Source organism: Hoplias malabaricus, chromosome 2 (genome assembly GCF_029633855.1).
Source record: "Hoplias malabaricus isolate fHopMal1 chromosome 2, fHopMal1.hap1, whole genome shotgun sequence".
In the NCBI taxonomy this organism is placed as follows: Eukaryota; Metazoa; Chordata; class Actinopteri; order Characiformes; family Erythrinidae; genus Hoplias; species Hoplias malabaricus.
The window spans coordinates 70,919,553-70,943,955 of NC_089801.1; the positions used below are offsets into that span (position 1 = coordinate 70,919,553).

The following is a 24,403-nucleotide window of genomic DNA, read 5'->3' on the forward strand; positions in this document are numbered from 1 at the left end:
CACACTCTGACGTCATTCCATACCCTACCCTAAGTTTACACTTGGTTTACCTTGATTAAGCGCACTTCTTAACATTTATCTGCCATTGGTTCACTTTAGCTTTAACTTTCCATTTACAAGTGCCTAGCAATGTTGGTTTACACTGCTTTTAGTTTCATTAATTATTGCTCATAGAAATTGTGAGTGCTATTCGGCACGTCTGTACATGACCTCTTGGTAATGGCCTTAAATCAAAAGTAAATTTCAAGCTGTTGAAAGCGTCAAGCTGTTACAAGCTGCTCTTTCACTTGCTCCTTCTGGTTTTGTTTAAGCAGCTATGGAAGAGAAGTGATATATCCTGGCCAACTTTCTTGCCAATGGGTCATACCCTTTGACTTTTAATAAGTCACAGAAGCAAAACCTTAGAAGACATGCCTTCAAGTATCAAAAAAAAGGTCAGTACAATTTACAGTCGTGTCTTGAAATATTAGTAGTAGGGAGTGAGGCTGCAACAGATGGCGACGCTGTTAACCTGGAGGAATACACAGCACCACTGACTGCCTACATCAGCAAATGCATTGATGATGTGACTGTCTCCAAGACCATCATCTCATGCCCAAACCAGAAGCCATGGATGACTACTGAAGTGCATGCACTACAGAGGACCTACAAGGTGGCCCTGAGGAAAGAGAGAGCCAAATTGTCACAAGCCATCAGAGAAGCCAAGTATACACAAACTCAGAGAATCCACAGCCCCTTCAAGGTCACAGGTGACACGCAATGCATGTGCCAGGGCATCAAGGCCATCTCCAAACACAGGACGACTCCACAGTTCTGTGACAGTGATGCCTTCCTACCTGATGCCCTGAATGACTTCTAGGCACGGTTTGAGGCCCAAGCCGAACGAGCAGGTGGTGCGTCTGACTTTGGTAGACGTGTGGAATCCACAGAAAGCTGCAGGAGTAGACAATATCCCCAGCAGAGTGCTCATGGAACGTGCAGACCAAGTGACGGATGTTCTCACTGGCAACATCTCCCTGAACAGTTCCACTGTCCCAACGTGCCTCCAAACCACCAGCATTGTCCCTGTGCCAAAGAAGTCTACAGTGTCCTGCCTCAATGACTGCGGACTCATTGCATTCACTTCCATCATGCTTCGAGAGGCTAGACATGAGGATAATTAAAATTCACCTCCCGCTCACTGGACCCCCTGCAATTTGCATATCGTCCCAACGGCTCCTTGGACGATGCCTTCACCACTACCCTTCTCTCTCGCTCTCACTCATTTGGAGAAGAAGGTCACGTATATGTCAGAATGCTGTTCCTAGATTTTAGCTCAGCATTCAACATCATTGTCCCACAGAACCTCATCATAAAACTAAGCCTGCTTGGGCCTTAGCACCTCCATCAGCAACTGGATCCTGAACTTCCAGGGCCTCCCAATCAGTCAGGATTGGGAAAAGCATCTCCAGCACCATCACGCTGAACACTGGGGACCCCCATGGCAATGTTCTGAGTCCTCTGCTGTTCACCCTGCTGACTCATGACTGTTCGGCAAAGCACAGTTCGAATCACATTAAATTCACGGATGATACAACCGTGCTGGGTCCTATCTGCAAAGGTGACAGACTGGTGTAAAGTCAACAACCTTCACCTGAATGTGAACAAGACCAAGGAAATGGTTGTTGACTTCAGGAAAGCATGAAACAACCACTCTCAACTCAACATCGATGGGTCCTCTGTGGAGATTAGTTTAGGTCCTCATTAAGAGCACCAAGTTCCTTGTACTCTATTGCAATTGTGTTTCTGTCTGCACTTGTGTTTTGTGTTGCACCATAGTCCTGGAGGGACGTTGTTTCGTCTCACTCTGTATACAGTTGTAATGACAATAAAGCCTCTTGGGTCTTGAATCTTGAAGGTAGAATAATTTTATAGACTGAATTAACTTATCAGAACATGCTTTCTGCATTAATACTGCATATACTGCATAATCGGGCAGAGCCTGATTTCTCTGGTCCTTATGTAATACACTCTGTGTGCGGGAAGCTTGTCAAACTTCTGAAACATGATGGAGTGACCTTAAAAAACAAATACAATCGCAGTCACATCAAACCTTACAGAAGAAGCCAAACTGGAAATGATTTACGGAGTTCAGTGTCCACTCAGCCAGCTGACAACAGCAATCTTCCCCCATGTACTCAACCAGCTTCAACCACCCTCACAGATTCAGCTTATCAGAGACCTTTAGTTATTATCTTTTCCACAAAAACGACTGATCAGATGAATGACAACATAAAAGAGGTCAATTCGGGCATGGTAGCTGAGAATCCTGCATCAACTGATTCCAAAAAGAATCACAAAAGATGAAGGTGTCCTAGTTGCAAAGCTCCAGTTTTGACAGTTGGTGAATTTTTGTCCAGTTTGGCCTAACTCGCCTGTTCATTCTTTGCTTTTATTTCATGCTGGCCTGTTGGACATTCTTGACCTGTTTGTCCTAAGGTATTTGGCCTTTAGGGAGGACAACATAACTTAAATCCAGAATACGTATTTCAAGGGCAACAATTGAAATGATCAGAACATGTTATGCTATGAATTTCAGGATATTTGGCTTGGATAAAGCCAAAGAAACTATCCAAGCCATAGATCTGGATCCATAGTAATATGGACAGCCATCCTGTGGGCCCCTGTGAGTTATATATTTCACTGTGTAATTATTTAATGATTAGGAAATGAGACCATTTTGTACCCACTTGTGTCATTATACCATCATCCAAAATAATGCCCCTATACATGTTAAAGTTTATATGATGGTTTGGATATAATGTCCAGCCTGTAATATCTTCTTTTCTGTGTTTGCATGATGTCTTTTGGGAATGTTGGTTTTACACTTTTAAATTATCATTGTTTATCGAATGAATGAATGTAATGACACCGATGTGATGACACCGGTCTTCGCAGTACTGAAACTCTGGGCTACAAAAGACCTTGGTTGGGTAGAAGCAGTTGTTGGACCATATAAACTTTATGATTCTTCTTTTCTGACACTGCAAGGAAATAAGTGGCTGGCTGACGAGTTAAGGGTCAGAAATGACTTAACTGATTAATTGATGAGTTGCAATGTGTGGCTGAGCAGGTTGTGATGGAGCAGTATCAGTAAATCTTTATTTTGTTTTATATTATTCTCCCCCCAAAGTAGACTGAAAACACTGTGGATTAATTTGCTTTTTTGAAAACTTTGCTGCTGTATTTAGATGGTGGTTATTACATGTTTTATTTTGCTGCACAAAAAGACAGGGAGAACACACCACACTCCTCACAGACAGTCACCCGGAGGAAACCCACGCAGACACAGGGAGAACACACCACACTCCTCACAGACAGTCACCTGGAGCGGGACTCGAACCCACAACCTCCAGGTCCCTGGAGCTGTGTGACTGTGATACCTACCTGCTTCACCACTGCGCCTCCCAAAATTAAAACATTTATCAAGTAATTTTATAAAAATATAGAAAACATTTTAGAATTTCATTTAAAAAATCTTAAAATTCAGTTTACAGAAGTTTTTCCTTTGAAGGGAGAATTCAGCAAAAATCAGACAACACAAACAGCTGTGGGCATGGAGATAACATGCTCTTTGCTTGAATGTCATGTAAGTTTTATAGGAATACTATTTCCATATTGTAATACACTCATCATCAAAAAAGTAGTTGCACCAAGAAGGAGGTATTTAGAAGAAACGGGAAGAAAGGTGAATGCGGTCTACTGTGGGTAACACACTGACTGGGCGTAAGTACCTCCTACATATCCACATCAAAACAACAGAAATATCATTTTAATAATATGATAATAATGTGATGGCAGTTATTTCATTTGTAAAATTATTCCATTAATTAAAAACAACTGGTTTGAAATTTATACCCCATTGTCTTTATTGCACTACTCCCCCACCCCCGTCTCATACACACACACACACACTGTTAAAAAAAAAGTAACTTTTACTCGAGTAAATTTCAAATGCACTACTTTTTACTTTTACTTGAGTACATTTTTTATACGGGTAATTTTACGTGTACTTGAGTAAAATTTCATCAAAATAACAGTACTTTTACTTGAGTACATTAGTTTAGTACTCTTTCCACCTCTGGCCATCTGGAGACCTTTAACTCCTAAGCCTGCATTTTTTTCAATTAGGCCACGGTGGCCCCCACAACACCATTTCTAATAATAATAATAATACTAATAATAATTAATCAATCAATCAATCATTATCTGTAAGCGCTTATCCAGTTCAGGGTCGCGGTGGGGCCAGAGCTTACCTGGAATCATTAGGCGCAAGGCGGGAATACACCCTGGAGGGGGTGCCAGTCCTTCACAGGGCAAACTAATAATAATAATAATAATAATAATTCTATGGACACAAAAGCTGGGGATTTATTAGTCTAAAATCAGGTTTACAGTTTTATTGGACAGTATTATACTCCAGATGGATTGTCAGCAAAGGATTTATGATGTGAAGCATCTCAATGAAGTGGCTTGTAAAATCTATCTCTCTCACAAACACACACACATTTAAGAATTATATCTTATTATTCTTCTTTGACCCTGTCTTAATCTAATTTTAATTCATTTTTTTAATGCTCACATTTTAAGGAACTGGGTTAACCAAAGTGTCTTAACAGAACTGACAGCTCAGAAAACTTCTGGAAAATCAACTCATGATATGATCTTGCAAAAGTCCTACTACCACCTATTGTCCCAGACTGTTTTGCAGCTCCAGCAGAGGGGAGGTAAATAAAGTAGCTGTGACCCTTTGCCCTATAAATTTGCTGTGGCTCCTCCCAGAGCTCTGCTTAACACATAGCTCATATAAAAACTCTCCTACTGCATTCTGCCTTCTTTTTTTATTTTATTTTTTTTACCTAATACGCACAAACCCTTGGAGCAGGCAGGTTTTGTATCTCAGCAGTTGATGTGTATAATGTGATTACTGACTTCACCAGCCACTGTGTGATGTTCCATCTTTACTACACCGGCACTGCCTCCAACTACCTGTAGCAGCTATCTAACAGCTGTCACCATCTGTCTTTCAATCATGGAGTTTTCCCCAAGAATAAGTGCAGACAACCCTGTTTTAAACCTGTCCCGTCTACAGATACAAGACCTGAACCTGGACAATATAGGCGAGGCAGAGAAGAAACAGATTCAGCAGGTTTACCTCACTTACAACAGACTCTCATTGTTCCCCACATCCATCTGCTTGCTCTCCAACCTAGAGCACCTGGACCTGAGTAATAACTCAATCAAAACTGTGCCCGAGGACATCACACAGTTAAATAAGCTTAAGACTCTGGTGGCAAAAAACAATCATCTTGACGAGGCTTCCTTCCCCAAGCGTTTCGGCTCCATGCAGATCGAAAGCCTGAATTTCAGTGGGAACCGTTTCAGAGAGATACCAGGGCAGTTTATGAAGCTCAGCAAGCTGCAATCCCTGTCCCTCGGTGGAAACAGGTTAAAGAGCCTCCCAGCAGAAATTGAAAACCTGGAAAAGTAAGTTCCTATACAACATCAACTTTTTGTTTAACTGAATTTAAAATAGCTAACTAAGCTTGCTGTTTACCCAGTCTGGTTGAACTTGGCCTAGAGCACTAATTATAAAGCTTACCGTAGCAAATTATTATGTAATTATTAAGTGGGGAAAGATGAGACCAAAAGTGTGTGAAGAAGTCACTTAAGTTTGAAATAGGAAATAGGTCATGATTTGGGGGAATATATTCTTTCACATATATCTAAACTATGAAGACGACCAAAACAAGGGTTGAAAAATCATATCAGAGCAGTTTGAGAAATCGGTGATGTCCTGCAGTTGTAGATGTGCTGAAGTCATTCAATTTTTGAAAGCTGTAATCATCAGAAAGTTCACTAGTATGCTTCTTTTCTACTGATTGCACTGATCACTGATTGTGATAAGTAATTCTGATCACAGCTCTTTTTTAAAGTTTACACCTTAATGTAGTTTTTAATTTTGAAACTATGACATATGCTTGACCTACATCCCTCTTGTTCGTGTTAGGGTTACTGTAACCTGGATAATGGGTGTCTCATTCCATTACTTTCTCACATTATACAAGCTGAGTACAACTGACGGTTTCTGAGCTTTTCTCTAATTTAAGTCCTTCGTTTTAGTGAAGAAAGAGACAAAGCACATTTACTACTGTCTGGCCTCACACAGATATCCGTGGTCTTCATGGGTGCTGAATGCCAAAACAGAACACTTCACAGCTGGAATTTAAAATCAATTCCCAGCAACAGTGTATTTGTTTTTCATTGGAAATGTCAGTCAAAGGCTTTGTTTGTGATACAAGATAATGTTGTAAATTTGGGGGTTTCTTTGTTATCTCTGTAATACTGGCTAGTGTTGCTGAACATGTCATACAGTAGTCCTTATCACAGCACTGTCCTCAACAAAATGACATTGCAATACGACTCGGTATTACAGTCTGTATAGAGTTGGGCTGTGACTAGACATCAAAAGAACATAAATCCTACATTGTAAAGAAAGCTGTAAAATTTACAGTAAAACACTGGCAGCTGTGGTTGCCAGAATTTCACTGTAAAATATATGGTCATGTTTTTGGCAATCATAAATTATACATTTAAGGACTATTTTGTTTACAGTACTTTTCTGTTAAAAACAACAGATATACACCATAAAAAAGCCATAGTATTTACATAAAAATAACAAAGAAACATTGTTTTGCCATAAAATTAACATGTAAATTGTGTGGCAAATGAGAGAATGGAGACTGAGATATAGCCGTATTTAGATATTAGCCAAACCACATATTCAGCCTTTAAAAGGAGATATTATTAAAAAGACTAAAGAAATGTGCTGTATCTGTGTGCCACACTCCAGCCCTCATAACACAGGCTGATGAACTTTCCTGACCAACATACACCTCATCATAACATGCACAGAAACACAAACACACACACACCAAATAATCACCCCAGTGTACCCCCCAAAATCAAAAAGACTCTGAAAATCACTGAAAATATGGAGAAGCAAGGTATGCTGTGAGCTCCATAATGAGTCTCAGCTCCTCCCAGTCCTTGGACACTTGTACCGCCCCCGAATGGTGTGTGCGTTTAACAGTGAAATGATGTATTTTTTACAGTAAAAAGGTGTAAAAATTTGTATTTTGGCTGATAAAAGTGTTCACGGTATTTCACTGTCACAGAAACTGTTTTCAACCTTTTTAGAGTTTACAGTCATTTACTGCCATGGTTTTACAGTTTTCCACCGTAAAATTCACAGACATTTTTTACAGTGTACTAATAGGTAATTAGCTAGTACGTGCTGTAACTGGACAGGTTATCACTTTTGTCTTTTGGCAGCTCATGTTGAAATCATGTGTAGTAGTATTCTGGTTGCACAGTAAGATGAGATTGTATTTATTTTTCATGCTTTACCGTCTAGTCTCATTTATTTGGAGATCAAGTAGAATGCAGGTATTACACAAGCTGTGGAAATGTTGACTCATAAGCAGCTGGACCCTTGACTTTATCTTAACCTGTAAGCTATTATTAGATCTCAAGGTGTCAGCACACTTCTGCTGATTTTGACCTGTTTCTTTTTAGGTGCTGAGTTGGCATTTTACATCATTTCATAACCATATGTGGAATTCAGGATGCTGTTTTACTGCAGATGTGAAAGTGCCATCATGAATAGAACACTATGAGAAATACAGTTTCTCTGCCAGTGTTTCAGATGAACTGAGACCACTTCTTTACTGTGTTTCTTTTTAAATGGCTGTAGGTTGGAAATGCTGTACCTTGGTGGGAATATGATCTCTTCTATTCCTCCTGAACTTGCCAACCTGCGCTGCCTCAAATACCTGGTATTGTGTGATAACTGCATCCAGAGCATCCCCCCACAGCTCAACAGGTGACACCTCAGAATTAAACATTACTTCGGTTTATTAATTCATTCAATCACTCATTGTCTGTAACCAAGTAAAATTCACTCCATTTTTCTCCATAGTCCTTTAGTAGGCATAGAACAAGGAAACAAGATGGAGTAATTTAACCAAAAGTTGGATCAATAACTGTGCTTTATTTTATTTCCCCTCCATCAGACTTCACTCCTTACTCTCTCTCAGTCTCCATAACAACCTTCTGACATTCCTGCCCCGGGAGATCCTCAGTTTGATCCATCTACAGGAGTTAAGTCTCCGTGGGAACCCACTGGTTGTACGCTTTATCAAGGATATGACCTACGACCCTCCGTCCCTCCTAGAGCTGGCTGGGCGGACCATTAAATCCCGTAACCTTCCGTATCTCCCAGGTGACCTGCCGGCCAATCTGTGTTGCTACCTTGACATGGCCAGCAAGTGTCCTAACCCTAAATGTGCAGGTATGATACCAGCAGAGGGAAGCCATCCCAAATGGCAAAAACATGTTCTGTACCTTTAAATGGATTGATATGTTTTTATAACTGAGATGTATCTGTGGAAGTTTAAATATATATTTTTTTTTAAATGTAAAAGTTACAGCCCTTATATGGTTATGAAACATTTCCATTATTCAAATGACCTTTAAACTTTTAAATAAGTGGTCTTTTTTTTTGCCATTATTCAAAGAAGCCTTTGGAATCACAAGTATTAAGACAGCAGTGCTGACTCTCCTAAACATTGTCATGCTAAGCTAATGTTGAAGAACTAGCATCAAACTGTATATCTCCTTTGCCTTATCTACATTGTGTAAAAAGTGCAGCCAAAAGATGCTCAGTGATGATCTGAGGTCATCAAGGTGTATCAGAGGTCTCTGATTTTAGAATAGGAGTCAGGCTCTACTAGACCCAGCTTTAACCTCTGTCATCCATTCCCCTTTTCTCCAGGTGTATATTTTGACTCGTGTGTGCGTCACATCAAATTTGTGGACTTCTGCGGCAAGTTCCGCCTGCCCCTCATGCACTACCTCTGCTCCCCGGAATGTAGTTCTCCCTGCGGCTCCAATCCACAAAGTGACACAGAGTCAGAAGACGAGAGCGGTGTGTCTGTGGACAGGCTGCAGAGGGTGCTCCTGGGATAGCCTACTCCTCCAACTGGAGGAGAAGTCTGATGCTACATATCTTGCCCCTGTATGCTGATAATTCATCTGTCTTATAATCATTTGTGGATCATGGACCTGAACAAATGTGTAGCAGAACTTACATGACTGCCAGTGTTGAGAGGTTCAAGGTTCAAGAACATTGGACTCGCTCTGGAAGGACAGTGAGCTGATCACTTCTGCAAGCCAAGAACAGTTTAACACTATTTTGCTTCTGTGGAAATTAGTGATCAGAAAAAAAAAACATTGGATATAAGCTGTCTATTAGATAATTATGTAGTAAGACTTTGACTATAAAAATCTTAGAAAAAAGAACAACTCTGACCTATTAATTCATTAGATAGCTTACTCTGCACTTGTTGTTTCCGGCCGTTACACACTGTACGTGGAAAGAATACTCTGAGGGTTATTCTTTAACTAATCCTTTCGGTTCACACTTTTGGTTGCCCACATAATTTTGTACATGGGTCATGGTCATTGTTGGCACACTAGGCAAGCAGTCTAGCTGTGATGTAAGTATATTTTTGTGCAAAAAGAAAAGAGCACACACAATGGAACGCCAAAGACGAATGGCTACAACAACATAACAAATACCCAGTTCTACCTCCATGTTACTAAGACTATTGGGAGGTGACTGTTGTTGATGCTGTAGTTTTACACCTGCCATATAATCACCTTTACCTGTAAAGCAAAAGATGTTACAAACACCAACGCTAGTTCCTTTAGGCATAATAATGTATATGCTATTACTCACTTAAATCATGAATTGTTTTGTTAATTACATATAAATTCTGTGCTTACGCACAATTTGTCTTAAAACAGGACTGTACGCACAATTTTAACTTTCATAGAGAGTAAAGTTTAACTAGAATAATAGTATAAATGTCCTTTTACATTTACTAGCCCCCTTGTGTTGTCAGTTTTTAAACATCTTAATGTGCAATTCTCATTTTTTTCAATTCCTTTAACAGTCTGCCCCGCCTGGTAAATTACTGTCTCACTGATATATAGAGCATAGCTTGATCACTTCATAGCCTTAGGTGTCACTTATTCAGTAAGTGTGCTCTATGTTCTATAAACCTGTCAGATTGCTAGGTCACGTTGACTCCTGGAAGAATCTGTGAGACAGAGCCCGCTAGGTGTCGTGTAAGATAATAAGACCACCACGTGACCTCATCTCTTGCCAGACTTTATCATATGTTGTAAACTTAATAAAAAAAAGGTTTTATTGTTTCAGGGCTTGATATGATGCCATATAACCATTGAAAGGCTTCGGGGTCAATGAGTTGAAGACTGAGTTGATGGCCTCTGTGCTCCACAGTGCTATTGTATTACTCAGCAAAACCCAGTGAGTAAGCAGAGGTCTGCATAATTTTTCCTAGCAAATATGTCCCGGAAAATTCCAAAGTCATTTTTACGCAATACACTGCCATGAAACTAGATTCCCAGTAAACAAGGAACGTCCCTGGACGTTCAAAATAGGTCTAAAAGTAGTCTGTCCGTCAAAGACATATTTTAAACGTCAATGGACGTCCAAAATCCATCTTAAAAAGTTAGTTAAGTAGTGACCAATCGATAACGTCAGTGGACGTCCAAAATGCGTTTTATACAAGTAATTTATTTCGGGACCAATTAATAACGTCAATGGACGTCCAAAATCCATCTTAATAAGTTAGTTAAGTGGTAACCAATCGATAACGTCAGTGGACGTCCAAAACGCGTTTTATACAAGTAATTTATTTCGGGACCAATTATTAACGTCCATGGACGTCCAAAATACGTCTAATATTCGCCTTTTCAATGTCTGTGTTTGGACGTCTTTTCAACTTTCATTTTCAACCTTAAGAGAACGTTGATTAGACGGCAGTCATTACGATATTTCAACGTTGAATCAACGGCTAAAGGTTTACTGGGTTACAATGCAATGCTCCCTGACAACATGGTACCCACATAATGACATTAAAACAGATTTATTTTCAGTTTTTTTGTAGGCATATATTACAGTTTATGCACCAGTCCACTTTCCATATAGAAGCTATAGAAGCAAAATTTCCCATTTCCAATGTCCAATGCATACATAATGTGGTTTTCTCTAAAAGAAGTTCTCCTGCTACATATCGTCTGCAGTAAACATTTTATTTGCTCAGCTGAAAATATTCATTCATTCATTATCTGTAGCCCTTATCCAGTTCAGGGTCGCAGTGGGTCCAGAGCCTTACCTGGAATCATTGGACGCAAGGCAGGGATACAACCTGGAGGGGGCGCCAGTCCTTCACAGTGCAAAATGCAGCCGTAGACGTCCCTGGGTGGGCTCGAACCACCAACCTTTCGGTTAACAGCCGAACGCGCTAACCGATTGCGCCACAGAGACGTAAAGCTGAAATCATATTCATGTAATTTGTTGATTAAAGAATGTAGCGCAATTTTGCTTTAAAACCAAATGTTACATTTAAAAATATAATGGTGGAAACAATAATCAAGTTTGTTTTTCCGTTATTTATTATTATTATAAATTATATTTGATTATTCCAGCGCCAATATTAAACAAACAATATGTGATACTGACAACACGTGTCAAAAATTGGTATTGCACGCCCTATTTAAAACACTGGAGAACATTTTCTGCCCCCTCCCCTTCCTCTCCATACGCTAAGCTCATGCTAGTTGCCTATGAACGTGCACAAAATTAGTTCAAGAATTTTAAACCATAGAATGTATCATGATCAACATATATACACAGAAATGTGTACATGATGTCACTAAAATATCTATCTACGTGAATAAAAAAACGAAGTGAATGAGCTTCTGCTATTTCTGTATTTATCAGCTTCTTATTTGACTTTCCATGTCCTCTTTAAAGGTTTCACAGGGCAAGGCTGATGTTATCTTCCTTATTGATTTTTCCCTTTCACCATAAATATCTTTTTAGTAGGCCGATGATTGCTTTGTATTCACAATTTTTGTATTCAAACATTAAGTTCCACCATAAATGGGTCAGTTTACAAGGCTAATATTGATGTTATTTGCCATGTACTTATTTGTATTTTCTTTTCCACCTTAAACAGGCAACTATGCAGTTGGCTTTTGAAACACAAACGTATTCCTTAAACTTTATTAGTTTAAGAGACATAAACCAGTGTTTACACTTTTTATACTGAATTTATTTCCTCACTTTATTCTCTTAAATCTCACAAACCACTTTGTTTATACCTTTTAACCTGTCGTTATTCCTCACTTTATTTGTTTAAAGCACACAAACCACAGCATTTACACTTTAATTCTATACAGCCACTATCTTCTAGTCTCTGTCTTTATTGGATATGATCAGCTGCCTAGCAACTTCTTACCAACAGCTTAGCAACTATCTGGGAGACCATGGCAACCACCTTGCATTCATTCTACCAAGAATCCAGTTAGGAACCACCTGGGATACCATAAAAACTGCCTTAGCAACCAGTTTTCAACATCTTAGAAACTACTAGGGATACCATATGATTTGTCTAAGCAATACTATAGCAACCACTTTGGATACCTTAGCAATTGCCTAATAACACCTTAGCTACTGTCTGGAATACCATAGCAAAAGCCTAATAACACAATTGCGGCCATCTAACAACCACTTATCAATCACCTGGTCTACCATAGCAACAGCCTTTACCGCAGTGAAGAATGTGATATAGACAGACTTTCTGTCAACATCTACAGACAACGCGCAGATATCATCTACAACTCACTTATTCTCATATTCACATTATAATAATTCATTCATTTATTTATTGTCTTTAACTGCTTATCCAGTTCAGGGTGTGTCCGGAGCTGGAATCACTGGGCGCAAGGCAGGAACACACCCTGGAGGGGGTGCCTGTCCTTCAAAGGGCGACACACACTCACACATTCACTTGCACACTCACACCTATGGACACATTTGTTTTTGGACTGTGGGAGTAAACCGGAGTAGCCACATCCTAAATTATCATCTCCTACAAGGTTCACTGATTTATTCTGAAATTGGTTCACTAAGTGACTTACGTAACCGATTCACTAATTCACTCATAATTTATAGAAAACGTCAGAGTTCATAACCTGATCTGAACAGGTTGCATCAAAAACTTTATTTTGTTACTAATAGCTACTAATGGTATAGTGGTGAGCATAGCTGCCTTCCAAGCAGTTAACCCGGGTTCGATTCCCGGCCAACGCATTCACTTTATAAAAAAAAATAAATAAAAAAAAAAACACGTTGCTGCCACAGTTTGCGAAGTCCTTGAATTTCCCCTGGGGATCAATAAAGTATCTATCTATCTAAATAGACATTCAGTGTGTACATCTAACCTCACTGTTAGGATACTGCCAGATGAGGTACAACTTCATATTTGTGTATCATTTTGTACCGGTATTCAACTTTGGTACGGGTCTGACTTGAATCAAAGATATCCTCTTAAAAATCATGCCAAAATAGCAGACTTGATTGGTTCTTTGTATGTGATTCCCTAATTGATTCATCTATTGATCCATGAATTGATTCATTAAACGTTTCAACAACGTGATTCACTGATTCCCTAATTAATTCACAAAGTAATTCCCTAAATCAGGGCTGCTCAGTTCTGGTCTTGGATATATACCACACTGTGGATCTCAGATCCAACACACCCAGCCACATAATTCAAAATATTATATTATTCAATGGTGTTTGATTACTGTTGGGGCTAAACTGTGCAGGGCAGGAATGAGTAGCCCTATTCTAAACAATCCCTAAGTGATTCAGTAAGTGATTCACCCTGGGCTTGGTTTTGGTCTTCAGTGCTGCCATCTGGTGAAACAAACCGACCTCCATTTATGTGTGCATTGTGAAATATCTTCACCTTACAACACCACAGTGGGACCCTAATGGTCTCTAAGAATTTTATTACACGTCCTTGTCGTATAGACTGTTTTTTCTTCTTTATTTATCTGTTTATTTATTCGTTTTCGTCTTTGTAAATTTAACCGTCAAAACCCACCCGACACGACAGGTGGCGATATGTCCCCTTCAGTTTGTTGGAAACCGTTTATCTATGGTTTGGTTTTGCTAGCAGCTGTGTGCTGTGAGTTTGCTGTGTATTTAAACAATTAAACTTTTACTAACAACCAATGGCTGATTTTGTTGAATGATTTAGAACGAGTGTGGATTTTCTTCCTATATTTCTCCACGTTATATTTAAAGAGTGGCGAAACCGGTAGCTAACTAACATTAGCTGTTAGCTCATTTTAGATTAGCACAGAGACTGGCCATCTGACCGGAGGGATAAAGGCTGTTAAATTGTTGTAAAAATTGTTTTAAAGCCTGTGATTTAGTAAAGCCAAGGTACGAACGGAAAAGAAAAGGAGGCTTTTTAAAAATTAGAACTATAAGCTATGAATGCTAATTCCAGGTAATGAATATAGTGATATCTAGCCTACAGTTTTAGCATAATCTGGCTTCTTCTCACTTTGACAGTATAACCAGCTTAATAAAGTCTATAATTTCTTTAAAACACGTACGCATGTAACATTAACTTATATAAGATGTTTTAGCTTTGTTGAACGACGTTACCTAGGTGATATTAAATACGTAATGCACCTGGTTATTAGCTCATAATAAATCAGGCTTCATTTTCTCACATTCATCTTAAAGACAACATTTTTTCCTTGAAGTTAAAGTGTGACATATTTCATTTTCTTACTTGTAAAAATATGAAGAATGTGATTATGTATTATTATTTTATCAACAACATCAGCACAAGTGAATTCCTGGGCCAACCTGTTTGAAAAGCTGCTGCTGTTTGAGTGGTGATTTGCCTGATTTGCTTCTGGAGGCTGCAGTACTGCACTGGTCTGGATTCAGGGTGCACAGATTCTTGAGGCTGGGTAGGTGAACTACAATAACATGTGGCTGTCTAGTTATATTTCCACTTACTGTTTCACATAAAATGCTTTGTTTTCTTTTTTAGGATTTACTTTTGGGTACACCCTGACCTTTATGATTCCTAGCTGATCCACTGCTTTACCAGAGATTGAGGCAGAATGTCAAATAGCTCCATACTCCCTATTTACTCCATTGAGTGAATTACACAAATACTTCTTCATATTTCTTTTAGAGAATGTGCACTTGTGGCAGTTTTCTAAATGTCCCTTTGTTACAAATATCAGGATTCTGCCCAGTGTTTTCTACCCCCCCCCCTCCCTATTTTCTTCTTAATCCAAAGGATAAGATAAAAACATTCAGGGTGGTTGTTCAGTTTAGGAAAACTTATACTCGTTTCATAACAGTGGTCGCAGGAAATAAGGGTTACAAAGACTGCATCACAGAAATTTCAAAATGCTGTGAGATTTGTAAGATGCTAGAGAATGTCATGTTGATCAAGCTGTATTTTTGCATTAGATGCAGGACCTTTGCCGTTTCTTGGTTGAGGATCGCGGTGTCCTCGTAGAGTTGATGCACCATGGCCAGTGGCGAAGAAAATACTGAAGATGAACTTTCATCACTTCTGTGGGGACTGGATCCTGTGTTTTCAGCCTATGTCCGGCTTTATGTTAAAGACATACTACAACTGAGAGAATCTCGACAAGTTCCAGGTAAAATAAAGTAAATTATGCAGTGTATGTCATGTGTTGTTTTTTATACTGTGAGGTACTGACTTGCTACAGTTGAAAAATGCTATTGCACCTAATGAAGCATTGCATTACAAGCCTAGGAAGTCTGTACTGTCTATCAATCCCCATTAAAACGTTTTTAAGAGAAACAATAAAATTACATGTACAGTGTCTTGATGAGGTAATTTGTATAGAATTCTTTCATATACTTGCCTATAAATTTTATTGGTCATGAAAATTCCTCATGAATCAATATTTTTGTAACAGGTATCTACTTCTATAAAAATCACCCACTGTTCCAAGTGGATGTGCTGGGCACGGTTGTTTACAGACGGGAGAGGGAAGACTTTTATTGCTATGGAGGTAAATCTAATTGTCACTTTATTTAGGTCTGCTCTAAAATGGAAGACTAAATAAAGTTTATTTTTCTCCCTGGATTAGCAGAGATGATAAATATCATTGACTAAAGCATTAATGCTATCAGTTTTAATTTGTGTTGATTAATATTTGCTGGAAATGTTTAGTGGACGACAGTACTGGTGTCATCAACTGTCTTTGCTGGAAAGATGAAAAATGGAGAGACCATGGAGACTCAGTGAAAGGTAAAAATTAAAAAGCTATAGTGTATTTGGTTGAGTGGCACAGCATGAATAATGTGAAAATAAATGTTTTACAAGACCATTAGCATGTGCAATAGATAACTGTTTAAATTAAACTGTTTCTGTTTTCTGATATTGGGCCGAGCGGTGGTGCAGAACGTAGGTGTCGCAATCACACAGCTCCAGACCTGTAGGTTGTGGGTTCGAGTCCTGCTCTGGGTAACTGTCTGTGAGGAGTGTGGTGTGTTCTCCCTGTGTCTGCATGGGTTTCCTCCGGGTGACTGTCTGTGAGGAGTTGGTGTGTTCTCCCTGTGTCTGCGTTGGTTTCCTCCGGGTGCTCCAGTTTCCTTCCACAGTCCAAAAACACATGCCGGTAGTTGGATTGGCGACTCAAAAGTGTCTGTGTGAGTGAATGTGTGTCTCCCTGTGAAAGACTGGTGCCCCCTGTGATAGGCTCCGAACCCACAGAGACCCTGAACTGGAAAAGCACTTATAGATAATGAATGAATGATGAATGTTTATGAGCTAGAGCTACCAATTGCTTTTTTGAATTAAACTGTTTTTATAATTATTTGAAGTTAATTTGCAGGGAAGGGCTGTGGTGGAGTGTTTAAAGTGGAGGAGCAGCTGAGGAAACTCAGAGAGGCTCAGAGGAGCAGTTGGATCCTGGAGATTGGAGACCTGCTGCGAGTGCGAGGCTCCCTCAAAACCTCCAGAGAACAGAGGGAGATCATGGCCTCCTTCTTCTGTAAGTACCGAAGCTCACAATTAAACATTATATTTAGAGCCAGGTTCATGGATATTGATGTACAGCCCTCTATAAACCCAGGCAGAGATTATTTAAAGCTCAGATATCAGAATTTGAGTCAATATGCATTTGCACAAACCAACCCACAGGTCTGATTTTTAGGACTGAAGAGACATGTATTTGTAGCCTGTTCATAAATGGTTACTGTCTGCGCAGCTTTGAAAAGTCTGACCCATCAAACATCTTTAAAATAGAGCATCTTTTTTTTTTTTTTTAAATCAGTGAATCAATTTGTCTATATCTTAAATTTGAATATCATAGAAAAGTGTTGTGAAACTGGATTTGTTTACAGACATAATGCCCAATACATAAGATAGTGTTAAAGTAATTTAAACCCTGTTGAACGCAAGTGATCTGTAATGTTCTTTTTGTTTTTCCAGATAAAGTGAGTGACCCTGTGATGGATGTGCAGATTGCTCGGATGCTGGAGATACCTCAGCTCTACAGGGACTGTTATGACAAGCCCTTCCAGGTGTCGAGCACTGAGCTTGAAGCAGGCATCACTAAGTGAGTCACACACATTGTTTGAGCTAATACTAACAGGGATGGCTGAGAACGCAAACTTCGTTTCTAATTAATTCGGTGGAAAGTGTATGGGTATTAACATGTAAATATGGGTCAAGAGTGTCATCCACCTGTCTTGAGAACTCTTGATCATGATCATAAAGTGAGCGCACTCATCTTTAGTGTGATAACCCCTGTTCCTGCAAATGACCCACATGTGCACATCAATTTGAAACCAGCCACACTGAATCTTGTCTAAAAGCCACTCAGACAGAATTATAGTACGACTGAATGGGGTTTGGAAGACCGTAAAACTGCTTCATTCTGTATTCACAACCTGATGGATGCTTTTTACTGTTGTCATGAAAGGAAGAGAAGAACTTAACAACCCCACACAGTGACAACAACCATTTATGTCCATGTTTTCTTCATTTACAAGGACAGTACAGCTGCATTATTGAGTAACTATACAGTTACACAGTGTGAGCCAGCCATGGGTTGGCTACACGTCAGGAAGAAGCTCTGTTTGAGATTGGCTACTAGCCAAATCCTCAAGGTTAATTGTATGTGCTCATTTGTTTTGTTTCAGTGCTGGTGGGCCCTCAAATTTCCCGTCTTTGCTTGTTCAGTCAGTTCGCATTCTGAAGGATTTCCTGAAAGAGAAGGAGGTGGCCAAATTCCGACCCTATGACATCGAGTACCTCTTGCATCCACTCATTCAGGGGCCTGCTCCAGGCAAATCAACAGGACAGGTGGAGCACCTCATCCTAACCGGGAGTATATTGTTAATGTTGGACCAAATCCTTGCATCTCCAAAACAAAGCATTTCAAACAATCTTTCTCTTTGCTCATGGTATTTTGAACTATAGCATGCATTATGAATTTGGAGATGCAAAGTTTTGCTCCTGGGGCGATCTATAGTGTAATTCATTGTCACCACACTTTACTGAAATCGAGGGGGTGGTTTTCTACCCTCCTCCAAAAATTACAGAGTGCAGTTTCTATAGTGCAGAGCCTAGAGTAGCAAAGACAGAAACTCTACTCTCCTTATTACAGGGGATTCAACCCAAAAGACTCATAAATATCAAAGCTTAATATTTTTGGAGGTTGGAGTGGGTTATTTTACATTTGGCTATCTTAGGAGGATATCTGTTTGTGCAGGTAACTATTACTGTGCAGAATTATTAGGCAACTTAATAAAAACCAAATTTATACCCATCTCACTTGTTTATTTTCACCAGGTAAACCAATATAACAACACACAATTTAGAAATAAACATTTCTGACATTCAAAAACAAATCAGTGACCACCTTTCTTTACCATGACACTCAAAAGCCTTCTATCCATAGATTCTGTCAGTTGCTTGATATGTTTATGATCAACACTGCGTGCTGCAGCCACCACAGCCTCCCAGACACTGTTCAGAGAGATGTACTGTTTTCCCTCCCTCTAGGTCTCACATTTAATGAGGGACCACAGATTCTCTATGGGGTTCAGATCAGGTGAACAAGGGGGCCATGTCATTATTTTTTCTTCTTTTAGACCTTTACTGGCCAGCCACGCTGTGGAGTATTTGGATGCATGTGATGGAGCATTGTCCTGCATGAAAATCATGTTTTTCTTTAACGATAGCGACTTCTTCCACTGGCAGTAGGTCTGGGAGTTGAGCTTCACTCCATCCTCAACCCGAAAAGGTCCCACAAGTCCATCTTTGATGATACCAGCCCATACCAGTACCCCATCTCCACCTTGCTGGCGTCTGAGTTGGAGTGGAGCTCTCTGCCCTTCACTGATCCAGCCTCTCACCCATCCATCTGGGCCATCAAGAGTCATTCTCAATTCATCAGTCCATAATACCTTAGAAAAGATATTTCTTGGCCCACTCTTGACGTTTTATCTCATGTTTCTTGTTCAAAGGTGGTCATTTTTCAGCCTTCCTTACCTTGGCCATGTCCCTGAGTATCGCACACCTTATACTTCTTGTTACTCCAGTAACGTCGCAGCTCTGAAATATGGCAAAACTGGTGGCAAATGGTATCTTTGCAACTTCACGCTTGATTTTCCTCAATTCAGGGGCAGTTATTTTGCTCCTTTTTTTTTCCAACACATTTCTTGCGACCCTGTTGGCTATTTGCCATGATTGTTCGGTGATCGCGCTTCAAAAGTTTGCCAATTCTAAGACTGCTGCATCCCTCTGCAACATATCTCACAATTTTTGACTTTTCAGAGTCCGTCAAATCTCTCTTCTGACCCATTTTGCCAAAGGAAAGGAAGTTGCCTAATAATTACGCACACCTCATATAGTGTGTTGATGTCATTAGACCACACCCCTTCTCATTACAGAGATGAACATCACCTGATTTACTTAATTAATAGTTGGCTTTCAAGCCTATACAGCTTGGAGTAGGACAACATGTATAAAATAGATGATGTGATCAAAATACTCATTTGCCTAATAATTCTGCACACATTAGGGAAACATTAAAGAAAATTTCACCAGTTATTCAGATATTTTTATTTACTTATATTCTATTTTGTTTCATCTCACTGTAATAAGTGCCTTTTAAACTCTGTTTTAAAGAAATGGCTTATAAATTCCTTATTATTGTTATGATATTATAAGAAAGTAACTCAATAATAAATAGTAATCCCGTTATTCATTATGGGCTGGTAATAGCTGCAGATAATTCCAAGCCTAAACAACTGTAGCTTGCACAGAATCACAGGTCTATAAATAGACAAGAGGCTGATGCACTGTCTGTCTGTCATAATGGCTTTTTTTGTTTTTGGCACTTCCTAGCTAACTGACAAAAGTTCATTAGATACGTTTTCAGAGATCCACATTTTTCTGTGCTAACGATGATGAATGTTTAATGGGCCAAGTTAACACTGTTTACTGCTACAGCCACATGTTGATTCATAAAGAGAAAACAGCTGTATTTTCCTCATGTTTAGGTTTCATTATACACAGGGCTCACATTTGACTGGTAAAGTGAAGTGACACAGCATCTTAGGTGATAGCAAACTTCTATGCACATAAGAAAGTGGGCCATATAAAGACATGTTATTAACTAAGAGAAAATATATATATTTTTGGGGCTCACCATTTCTGTATCTTTTTCTTTGGTCTTGAACTGCTGTTCATGATGCATTGATTCAGACTGAATCATTAGACGGTATGATGACCAGCGAATTCCGATCTGATGAATCATTTGAGCATGTGTTCTTTGTTCTAGGAATCTACTTCTGTTGGGCCGTTTTCCACTCAAGTTAAGAACCTTCTTAAAGAAACACTGAAGCTTCTCCAAACTGAGGGGGAGATATTCCGCAAAGTCCTGTCCCCAGATGAGCTTTACAATGTAGGACCCATAGTCCTCTTATACACAGACAAACAAGCTCTAGATGAAATTTATACTCTTCCCAGTAAACAAGGAACGTCCCTGGACGTTCAAAATAGGTCTAAAAGTATTCTGTCCGTCAAGGACATATTTTAAACGTCAATGGACGTCCAAAATCCATCTTAATAAGTTAGTTAAGTGGTGACCAATCGATAACGTCAGTGGACGTCCAAAATGCGTTTTATACAAGTAAATGGACGTCAATGGACGTCTAATAGTCGTCTTTTCAATGTCTGGTTGGACGTCTTTTCAACTTTCATTTTTAACCTTAAGAGAACGTTGATTAGACGGCAGTCATTACGTTATTTCAACGTTGAATCAATGGCTAAATGTTTACTGGGTTGGAACTCTTTCCAAATCTCTCCTCATGTCCATTATTATTTGATAATATGCTCATGTAAAATCTCAAATCATGTGTTTTTCCTTTGACATACAGTATATTATTTAAGAAGAACACAATTAACCAATACAAAGATGGTTTTACATATACACATTTTAATGGAAATTGTCGTCCCTACTTTTTACTGTACTGTATTGTAATATATTTGAATATTATGCACTGTAATGAAATGTAACGGTGTATTTTCTCATGTCCTTGTGTGCTGCAGGTTACTGAACAGGACAAAGATCTGTTGGCAGCGATTCGAAACGTTATAGGAGAAGACTCCAAAAGAGAGAAATGTCAGTTCCCCCTCTCTGCTTGCTGTACATTTATAAGATATGATAGAATATCATACTACAAATAGTGCTGGGCGATAAAACGATATCGATATGTTTCGTGATTAATTTTCCTCGATAACGATGATAAGCTTTGGGTTGTAGAGCTCGATAAACCTTCATTTCTATTCCCGGTTACTCAGTCAGCTGCACGCTATCCGGCGCGTATACTCATGCTACTACAGTAAATGAACAGGTGAACGCATGAACGTGAGAGTGTAAACAACACTATAATAGGTTTAATTCAAGTGCCTGTGTGTATGTATTAAATATATATACATTAATATTAAATATGGTATAGTCGTCTGTTCACTGTGTTTTGGGGTGTACTGTGTCTGGGATGACGACCCCGTCAGAACACAAGCACAGAAACTTCCGGTGGGTTTTTCTTAACTCAAAGTGTATTTTCCTCCCGGGAAATGTTTTTCTGGTTTGCGAGAGCACTGTTCGTTGTCTGACGTGGTTTTCCTCACACTAAATTATTTTCTGGACCATGTGCATCCAATGGTTCAAACATTGTGTCCTGAAGGCGGTGCCGTGTATCAGGACGACAATGCACCAATACACACAGCAAGACTGGTGAAAGATTGGTTTGATGAACATGAAAGTGAAGTTGAACATCTCCCATGGCCTGCACAGTCACCAGATCTAAATATTATTGAGCCACTTTGGGGTGTTTTGGAGGAGCGAGTCAGGAAACGTTTTCCTCCACCAGCATCACGTAGAGACCTGGCCACTATCCTGCAAGAAGAATGGCTTAAAACCCCTCTGACCACTGTGCAGGACTTGTATATGTCATTCCCAAGACGAATTGACGCTGTATTGGCCGCAAAAGGAGGCCCTACACCATACTAATAAATTACTGTGGTCTAAAACCAGGTGTTTCAGTTTCGTAGTCCAACCCCTGTATATGTTGTATAGTAATGAACAATTGGTGTATTCAGTCTATATTTTTAGAAGGATGTCCTTTGTCACAGTGTGACAAAAATGTTAATATCGCGATAAATATCTTTCGTGAAAACCTTATCGTGAAAATATTTTTGGCCGTATCGCCCAGCTCTAACTACAAACCATGCGTTTCTGTCGCATATTCAGATCTATATCCATCAGTGTCATGTGCCTTACAAAAGACTAACTTTTAAATGATTAAAAATCACTTTTACTTAGATGTACCTCATTGTTTTAAATGTCTCCAGGACTGTGCGATTTTCGAATTGTTTTCAAAGTGACCTGAACAATAGCTAATTTACATTGGAGATCGTAAGCCAAGCCCTTTAAGAGTCGGAGCAGCTGTGTCACCAACAGTCCGGCTGGAGATCTTTTTCACAGTCTTTATTTTCAACATCTAACATGCTGCCTCCTCATCTAACTCTAACAAACCTGATCCAGCCAATCAGGTACTTCTGAAGAAGCTCACTTTGTGAATTTGGTGACTGCTGTTTTATGAGACTGATCCGCTGGAGGACCACAGCTTAGGACTAGTTGCTTTTGGAAGCACTCTAGATGAGTATGCTTCCATATGTGTGATTCAGTATCTCATGTCTTACCTGTCGCATTTTTATGAACTTGATGGTTGCATACTGTCCATTTCCAGATGCTGAAAAGGGTTGCCATGTCCTGCACATCTTGTCCAGTGTGAGGCAGCGCTACAGTCGTAATCTGAGCAGAGAAGCCCTGGAGGTTGCCCTCAAGTTTTTAGAGTGTAACAGTGACATTATCAGCACTATGGACTCTCACTACACTGTTTTGTAGAAATGAATGGATGGAGAAATTACTTGGCCATCTCTTTTTACCTTAAGATTCTAATCAAATCATGGTAAGAAAAAGCAATTTAATCATTGATGCCTATGGAAAGATTGTGATGATTTTATTTTATTTTTTTAAATATGCAGTATTCAGTTTTCACAGCAGTTAATATTTCAAGGGGAGTTTAAAAGCAACATTACAGTCATGTCTCATGTCTCTATTGTGCCATTTTAAACAATATTCTGCTATTTTGCATTTGTTTAAAAATACTAGATAGGTATTCAGCTCTTCCCTTGAATGATATTTGTTTAATAAAAATTATTATTATATTGCATTCTTTTTTTTTAATACTAAATTTCTGTAACAGCTTCATCCGGATTAGCGTCATGGTGTGTTCAAGTTGGATCCAATGCCACTCCAACTCATTCATTCATTATCTGTAACCAGCTTATCTAGTTTAGGCGCCCCCTCCAGAGCCTACCTGGAAGGGGCCCCAGTCCTTCACAGGGCAACACAGGGCACACTCACACCTACGGACACTTTTAAGTCACCAATCCACCTACCAACATGTGTTTTGGACTGTGGGAGGAAACTGGAGCACCCGGAGGAAACCCACACGGACACAGGGAGAACACACCACACTCCTCACAGTCACCCTGAGGAAACCCACCACACAGACAGTCACCCGGAGCAGGAATCAAACCCACAACCTCCAGGCCTCCAGAGCTGTGTGACTGCGACACTACCTGCTGCACCACCGTGCCACTCCAACTTATCCCAAAGGTAGTTAAACCCAATTGGATAGAGGTCCATCACTCCAGAAAAAGCAGTTCAGCTGCTTTATAGCCCAGGGCTTGTGGAGCCTATACCCCTCTAGTCAGCACTTTTTATTTTAGCATGACATAGTGATTGTGTGTAGCTGTTCAGAGCA

At 39.5% G+C, this 24,403-nt stretch overlaps 2 protein-coding genes and 1 non-coding gene across 6 annotated transcripts; 2 read left to right on the top strand and 1 right to left on the bottom strand.

The window, feature by feature from the left end:
• The first annotated feature begins 4,910 nt into the window (after positions 1 to 4,910).
• lrrc58a (leucine rich repeat containing 58a) lies at positions 4,911 to 12,165 on the top strand. The gene is made up of 4 exons (XM_066661338.1): positions 4,911 to 5,526; positions 7,796 to 7,924; positions 8,115 to 8,392; positions 8,876 to 12,165. Exons 1-4 carry the CDS (start codon positions 5,072 to 5,074, stop codon positions 9,067 to 9,069), a joined length of 1,056 nt encoding a protein of 351 aa, XP_066517435.1. The 5' UTR covers positions 4,911 to 5,071; the 3' UTR covers positions 9,070 to 12,165.
• On the bottom strand, positions 11,385 to 11,458 carry trnan-guu (transfer RNA asparagine (anticodon GUU)). The gene has a single exon. It is a non-coding gene; the product is annotated as a tRNA-Asn (tRNA).
• Positions 12,166 to 14,131: 1,966 nt separating the features above from the next.
• stn1 (STN1 subunit of CST complex) lies at positions 14,132 to 23,760 on the top strand. Of its 4 annotated transcripts, none has more exons than XM_066660081.1 (11): positions 14,132 to 14,171; positions 14,844 to 14,973; positions 15,488 to 15,681; positions 15,967 to 16,062; positions 16,224 to 16,301; positions 16,888 to 17,046; positions 17,487 to 17,613; positions 18,200 to 18,362; positions 20,848 to 20,970; positions 21,618 to 21,690; positions 23,321 to 23,760. In XM_066660081.1, exons 3-11 carry the CDS (start codon positions 15,549 to 15,551, stop codon positions 23,476 to 23,478), a joined length of 1,110 nt encoding a protein of 369 aa, XP_066516178.1. In that variant the 5' UTR covers positions 14,132 to 14,171; positions 14,844 to 14,973; positions 15,488 to 15,548; the 3' UTR covers positions 23,479 to 23,760. The 4 variants fall into 4 exon arrangements, with proteins under 4 accessions (XP_066516178.1, XP_066516179.1, XP_066516176.1 ...); XM_066660082.1 differs by lacking the exon at positions 14,132 to 14,171 and adding an exon at positions 14,247 to 14,498 and having other exon boundaries at positions 15,485 to 15,681; XM_066660079.1 differs by lacking the exon at positions 14,132 to 14,171 and adding an exon at positions 14,247 to 14,498.
• Positions 23,761 to 24,403: the final 643 nt, after the last annotated feature.